General features: G+C 34.5%; 1 protein-coding gene across 1 annotated transcript; it reads left to right on the top strand.

Moving 5' to 3' along the window:
• The first annotated feature begins 2,714 nt into the window (after nucleotides 1-2,714).
• On the top strand, nucleotides 2,715-6,826 carry LOC128206321 (multiple epidermal growth factor-like domains protein 10). The gene is made up of 5 exons (XM_052908698.1): nucleotides 2,715-2,876; nucleotides 3,239-4,336; nucleotides 5,339-5,483; nucleotides 5,763-5,848; nucleotides 6,175-6,826. The coding sequence occupies exons 1-5, from the start codon at nucleotides 2,804-2,806 to the stop codon at nucleotides 6,300-6,302; spliced, it is 1,530 nt and encodes a 509-aa protein (XP_052764658.1). The 5' UTR covers nucleotides 2,715-2,803; the 3' UTR covers nucleotides 6,303-6,826.
• The last annotated feature ends 950 nt before the right edge of the window (nucleotides 6,827-7,776 follow it).

The following is a 7,776-nucleotide window of genomic DNA, read 5'->3' as shown; positions in this document are numbered from 1 at the left end:
AGAACTGCTTTGCAGCCACATGTTGAAAGTATGGGGATCGTGAATGTAAGAAAGGTTTTCATTCATCAGAATGTACCGGTGTATTTCTCTCAGCCTGTGGGGAATGCACAAACGGTTTATACTGCTCGGTTTGTCCTCCTGCAAAGTATTCAGTCGGTTGTGGTTTAACGTGTAAGTACAGTGACATATGTGACATTTTCACTGGTGAGAGTAAAAAATGAAATGTGTCCTAAAACCTGTTCTTCATGCAGTGATGGCAAACACTGCCGTGGGTGTATTGTTGGATTGTAGGGTCAAACATATAACTATATGTTTTCAAGCAACTGTAATGGGGAATGTGGGAAATATTCCGGAAAGTGTAAAAAATGCTTTTTTGGCTACTTTAGAGCTCAATGTGATCAGGTATGTGATTACTGCCAGAAAGCCATCTGTAATCAAAAAAGAGAGTGTACCGCGTGTTACAATGGTAACTATGGACCATTAGTAGGTAATATTACGTGTTCTGATACATGTGTTGACAATGTTTGTAATCAGACGTATGGGTCATGTCAACATCATGTTAGATGTCTTTCGAATTTTATAAGCTGTATAGAAAGTGTTACATGCACAGAACGTAGGAACTCTTTAATAGCAATTGTCAATTGTAATCTGCTCGTTGTGAGAATTGCAAATAAACATATTATGGAAACTCTTGCGAAAACACTTGCTTTGTGAACTATAACCATTCCCACACAGAATCAGTATGCGACTCAAGAGGAAAGTGCAACAGCGGATGTATTGATGGTTTCATTGGCGATACGTGTACTACAGGTGTGTATATTTTACAAATACGGACACTAAGTTAATCTTCAGCATCAAATTTCAAAATATGGTGATTAGGTTGTGTATGGGGTTTGAGGGTGGGTCTTATGCGTTTAATTTACGGATAAACGATCACATCAGCACAAGAAAGAGTAAAAGTAACATGTCTGAAATACATTGCAAATATAGAAAACATAGAAACTGCTATGTTTCTTAAATGTTATATTCAATATAAATTAGAAAACAAGCACAAATAAAACACCAAGCATTTATATTCACGATTAATTTAAGCTTATGCATTCTGCAATGCAATTATGTCGATGTAATTTATCTTATTATAATTGGATTACGATACACAATATTTTTGTCGTCATTCATGTATACCCTTTTTTTGATATGTTAATGATAAATATTGATCAAAATTTGAAGACTTCGCAACGATTTCTTTCAAGGTGTATGTATAAAACTTTTATATAATCATATCATCAGCGTAATCTAGAACTATATTATTACAATTAACTTGTATTATTTTATTTGACCTAGTCATATTCTTTTAGACTTGTCATTGCCCGTTACTTGACCATTTTATCGCAAAAACACAATATCACGTAAACTCGTTGTGAAATCATTCATCTTTTATAAAAAGTGTGCATTAACATATCAGCTAAGTTTTTGAGTTGGTGAGAAAAAGAAATTGCTAGAACATTATAAGTACATTTAACAACAAAAGTTGCATAAGTTTGTGCTCGCTAGCTGTATGACGGGATACCTGTAAGGCCAAGATCACTTCGAAATTTCAGCCATGTATTCGCTTTTCAAAATCGGAGTCTCTTGTTTCGCCGCATCCGCAAGTCACATACAAATGAAGTGTTTTTTCTGTGCTCAATCAGAAATATTTACTTTAATATTGTTCTTACAGATGGCATGCATCATCTTAAACAATATTCACGTTCGCAGTGTTCTAACAATGCATTGTTTGTTGTTATAAAATCTGAAACAAGAGCCCTCATACATTCTGCAGTGTTTTCATTGACCTTTTCAAAGCGGTATATCAATATTTATTAATACACAACCTGGTGTTCTTTCTATAATATTTTTCTGTGACGGCATCGTTTGTTTTGGTGTGATGTGTTTATACAGGCTGTGAAAAATAAGACGTTTGGAACCATACCCTAGTTTAAACCCCAAGTGCACTCGGTGACCATTCCAAGGTGGTTATCCCAACATTTATTAATACAGCTGTTAACATGTATCTGTGGTTTGCTATGGTGCATTGTAGGCTCTCGTTAAGTGTATGTTAAACCTTTACCTTAGGACTTTAAACATGGTCTATTTTATTTTATACCTACTTAACAAGTCTTTGTATGGTTCTGTTGTATGAGGACATTTATTCAGCTAATTGAAACTAGACTTACTAGCGATATTTTACAGATACAATACCTATTCATTTACTTTGTATTTGGGCTGAAATTAGTACAAGTTTCCACACATTGTAAAAATATAAATAACTTTACCACTTGGTTCAATAGCATTTTAGATTAATCTATGCATATGCATTAAGTTTAAAGGAACATGCAACATGCAAAACTATAGTTGTGTTTATTACAAAATTTGAAGCAGAATTTGATTTTTTTTCTATTCAAGAAAGATTATGTAAGCAAACTATCCCGAAAACAGCCTCAAACGAAAAAGTCTGAACTGATTTAATGAATATTATTACACCGTAAGAAATTAATATACCTTTTTTAAACAATTTATACCCCATTGCCTATTAGATCTTCAATATGTGCAGTTACGTGTGGCATTATTAGTTGCTTAAAATTGTTTATGGCGTTGGAAGAGTACCCGTTTAATGTTTATACTTCCGTGTTTAATACTGCGCTGTTTGTGAATTCAGATGATGAGTTATTTTTGGATATGATTTTTACTGTAACTGACAATATTTATACCTGACATATTTAAAACATTTACCTGGATTCTAATAAGTTAAAAACATTAAACGATGGTTAACGACGTGTGTTTCCATATCATTATTTGCATTTTGCACATGATGGTAAATATGTATAAACCTGCCAGTAAGTTGCTTTTTTTCTTTTCATTTAAAACGACAGGTATACTTACTTAAGTTGTTCTTCTTAAATACGAAATTGATATAAACCTGGATATCGCACCTTTGGCATCAGCTGTGTTAAACTTATGTTTGCGAACATTTGAAATTGTTGTCTCACATACAAAATCAATTTAAATGACAGTTTCCTTTCGACCAACAAGATAAACACGTCCAGTTAATTTAAGTATCATACCCATTTTTAATATCAGCTTGTTTAAAAGGAAAATTTGTATCACCATTGTGTCTTTTAAAAAGTGCCTGGATTTATTGTTGAAAAGACCTTTATCAATAATTAAGAGTTTTTTACTTAATAATTTCTAAACAAAGGTCCAACACGGCGGTACACATCTTGTGAGACAGGACAATTAGCGCCCAAAATCTGTACGCTCATCGGTACCTACTGTGTTACATGCAACAATAACACACATTGTAGCGAATGTAGGCCAGGGTATTGGGACATTAGATGCGGAACAATTTGTTCAATTGGTTGTAACACAACAACGTGCAGTCTACTGGATGGGTCTTGTACCTGTGAACAAGGTTTTCATGGATCGACATGTCAAGTTCCTTGCTCTGAAAACTGTCTCACAGACACTTGTGGACCTAACGGTGAATGTGGTTGCAAAGAGGGATTTTACGGAAGCACATGTTATGGAACATGTTATGATTCCTGTGAAGAATGTTTTGATGCTACCACATGCTCAGTTTGTCCGCCTGGAATGTATGGAACTCTTTGTGGTGTATCGTGTCAGTGTAACAGTAGATGCGATATAGTTACTGGTGCATGTAAAGAAGAAACCTGTCCACATACCTGTATACTATGTGTTGACAGCGATACATGTAGGGAGTGTGTTCATGGTTGGTTTGGTCCAAAATGTAACTATTTGTGTTCCAACAAATGTAATGAAGGATGTGACCAATATTCCGGAAATTGCAATGCGTGCTATCAAGGCTTCTTCGGACCACAATGTGTCAATCAATGCATAAACTGTTATGACAGTAATTGCAACCAAGCGGGGGAGTGTTTATCGTGTTATGATGGGAAATATGGATCATTTTGTAATACAACATGTCCTGAGGACTGTGTTGGTAATATTTGTAACCAGATGGATGGATCGTGTCAACATCAGGTTCAAAGTCCTACGAATTGTGTTACCTGTACGGACAGTGTTACATGCACTGAATGCAAGAACTCTTATTACGGCATTCTATGTACGTTTAAATGTAGCAGTACGTGTAAAGGTGGCAATTGTGAATTAGAATCTGGACGTTGTGAGAACTGCGAATCAACATATTATGGAAACTTTTGTGAAAATATTTGCTCTAAGAGCTGTGCACATTCCCAAACAGAATCACTATGCGACTCATCAGGAAAGTGCAACAACGGATGTATTGATGGTTTCATTGGCGAAACGTGTACTACAGGTATGTTTCTTTTAAAATAACAAATTCATATTCAATTATTGAATTGATATCAAATTTGAAACGAATGTGAAGGTGGTGGATGGAATGGGGAGGGGGTCGCATTCGTTTTATTTACGGAAATAAGTTCACATCAACACAAGAATGCTTAAAAGTAACGTAAAGCAGTATTCCAATGACCGGTTTGCAGTCATATAAGTTTAAGCTTTCGATCGGTTTTTAGGGTTTTTAACTTGACACAGTGCACTATCATTTTGATTTCACACTTTTTTATTGAAACTGTGTCCAATTTTGCTGTTAAAATCAAAGGTCATCGCGAACAAATCTATGAAAAATAATTATTAACGTCATTTTTCGTATAAATTGAGGGTATCAAATGGCGCATTTGTCAAAATACACTATTTACGTCAAGTTTTTTTGAGGTCTAAAATAATAAGATTCTGTTTTTCAGAGGGAAATATTTATTTATTTCATTTCATGAACACCGAACGATCATATGCAAAAGTGCAAATGAATATTTCGGTGAATACTTCATTAAAATAAAATTGGTATCCAACTAAAACGATCATTTATTTTCCAGTTGTACAATGTTTAGGCGGGTTCTCTTTGTTTCGTCTATTTATTTAATCCAATGTAAACATTTAGGAGGCTTAACTGTTTAATAAGTTATAAACTAAATCCGCATGCTAGTTATTGAACTTTGTATTTGACAACATGGTACCAACCATCCATCCTCTACTCTTGTACTCTAACGAAGCTGTATGCTTGCAATAGATACTTTTATGGCAGGAGTATCTTTAACATATATTTGCCGTTAATTTGATACTAAATGTCATTTTTGATGTTTTTCAATTATTTACTTAGAATTCATATTCAAACTTGAGTTTAAATGCGTTATTTTTACCTGTTGGTTAAAGGTTATCTAGTAACACCTACGCAGCCATTGTTCACTACGATATGTGCATGTACTTTTATAAAAAAAAATATTTGATCCACCTATTTCAGAAGCCGGTAAACAATCACCTGTTGGGCCGGAAGAAGAAACCGGCTCTGGTTCAATGATCGTTGGAGCAGTTGTTGGTGCTCTTGCCGTGTTTGTTGTTGTAGCACTGGTTGTGGTGTTAGTATTGAAGAAGAAAGGGATTATTTGGTAAATATATACACACTATAAGTTATTGACGTAAGTGAAATATATAATTATGTTGAACTTTGCAGTCTGCGTGTGATTGTAGACCGTATTTCCTTTATTTATTTGTATACCCATTTTGTACTTTGTTTTTATACGAACATATTTTAAAACATACGTTGAAATAGAAAGAGAAAATTCCATCAAATGCTCTTACAAATAGCAAATATATCTATGCATTATTTTGATCGCCCGGATTTCACTGTTTTTTATATATTAAGCGCAACATTCTTATTATTACAGGAAGACGCAGAAGAAGACATATGAAGACATATCGCCAGAACAGAACCAGGATAAACCGTACACAACATTAGACGAGACAAACACGAGTACACATTTGTTTTCATTCGTTTTATATCCATAATTATCATTGTAGGCTAGGATGAGCAGTTATTTGAAAATACAATATACTTTCAGATGTTGCCGTATTTCAAGTTAAATGTTCAAAATTTTCAGATTGAAAATTCTTTTAAACAAGCAAATTCCGCTTTGCGTGTAACAAAGTGGCAAATTAAAATTTGTCTTTTCATAAAATTGGTTTTTGAACTACAGTAATACATTGACAAGCAAGCATTTACCATGCATTTTAGTCAAATATTACCTTTTAAATCAAATCCATCTATGTATTTACTCAGGTATCATATTTCATCCACAGCGTCGTATGAGATTCTAGATTCTGAACCAAGGTCAAGCACGCGAAACAACGGCACAGACGATGGCGTCTACTATAATGACGAAACGGCATACTACAAGAATGTAGGGGGGCATGTGCAGAGGACATGACTAACGCTTAGAAGTTTAAGCGATGAATTGGTCTACAATTTCGACCATGTATACTACGACAAAAATAGTAACGTTTAGAAGTTATGACTATGACCAGTTCTACAATTATTATACACGACGATGTATATAACAGTAACATTGGAGGACATGAGCAGGAAACATGACCATTGACACATACATGTTATGGATATTGCATTCATTGCTTGTTTTTAACCATGTGCCTCTAAACTAAGCCTGGTTTATAAGACAATAAAGCTGTGTATCATACTCATTTAACGTTGGCGTTATAACCCTTTGTATTCTTAGGCTTGAAATATATCACGACTTGACGATGCGAAGAATTAGAAAGGCGCATTATGTTAAATGCACTATTATAAAGACACATTTAATATATGACATCGTTTCTAAAGTTATTAATACATATCTAGCAAGCAATGGCAAATAAAGTGGTCTCCGGAAGTCTTTTTTCCTTAAAGAAAACAGTCTTTATATATAAACACAAACTCAAAACAACACTTAACATGTATTTCGATGCTATGTTTGTATTGGGATTGCATATAATAAAACAATGGTTCTTTAAGAATTGTGTAGACGTGTGCTTTAAATAAGAAATATTGCCCGTAGAACATTCTTAAGAGTGCATTAATAATTAAAATACATCAATATTTAGTTTGAATATATTTCTGTACAAGTACATTTCTGTTTATTGTGTGTTCACTTTATGTAATTATATCCACAATGTAAGTACTTAAGATGATGCCTTAACTATGAATTAGCGTTATACGAGGGTCGTTCTAAAACTCTATGACAAGCCCGGTGGAGCGAGTACGGTGGATGCTGTAATCGCTTGAAACCAAGAATATCGATCACCAGTTGTGTTATATCCGCCTTGTGCTTAGGTGCGTTATCCTGATGACATTCGACGGACACGGGGTTCTAATAAAGAGCGGAACGCTTTGTACGCAGAGCATTCATTACACCGCGGCAAAGGACACGTAACGCATATGAATAGTATCATGTATTGATTTAATACCATTAATACAAGCTATGAATGTAAAATTAAAGAAATTGAATAAAATGCGATCGCTATTATAGATTCTATTAATCTATAACAAAAAAAATATATGAATAACCCGTCTCTATTCGCTACTTGGACCCATGGGTCTGGCTCCTGCTGTATAACGGCTGCTAAGCCATTTTCAAAGTGCTCAGTTCCCCATCATCAAAAGCAGACACTGTCCCGTCTGGGCTGCAGTCCAGCCACATATCGCTCTCACTTACGAAAACGACTGCGAAGAGGCTATTCAAACACAAAAATTATTGAACTCTTAAAATCAAATTATTCATGAATACTATGACGCCGCAATCACTTATTATAAACCCCGATTCTATTTCAAAACATTAAAATATGTACTGAATTATCATATAGTGAGTAATTGACTAAAGCTCCGATAATCCTTCTGTAAACGTTTTA

The sequence above is a fragment of the Mya arenaria genome, chromosome 10 (genome assembly GCF_026914265.1).
Source record: "Mya arenaria isolate MELC-2E11 chromosome 10, ASM2691426v1".
Classification (NCBI taxonomy): domain Eukaryota; kingdom Metazoa; phylum Mollusca; class Bivalvia; order Myida; family Myidae; genus Mya; species Mya arenaria.
This window is presented reverse-complemented; position numbering and strand designations above follow the sequence as displayed.

Coding starts and splice junctions, on each gene's coding strand:
- LOC128206321 (XM_052908698.1), top strand. CDS start 2,804: ATGGTTAACGACGTGTGTTTCCATATCATTATTTGCATTTTGCACATG. Junction 2,877..3,238: donor AAATATGTATAAACCTGCCA/GTAAGTTGCTTT, acceptor TTCTAAACAAAG/GTCCAACACGGCGGTACACA. Junction 5,849..6,174: donor ATTAGACGAGACAAACACGA/GTACACATTTGT, acceptor TTTCATCCACAG/CGTCGTATGAGATTCTAGAT.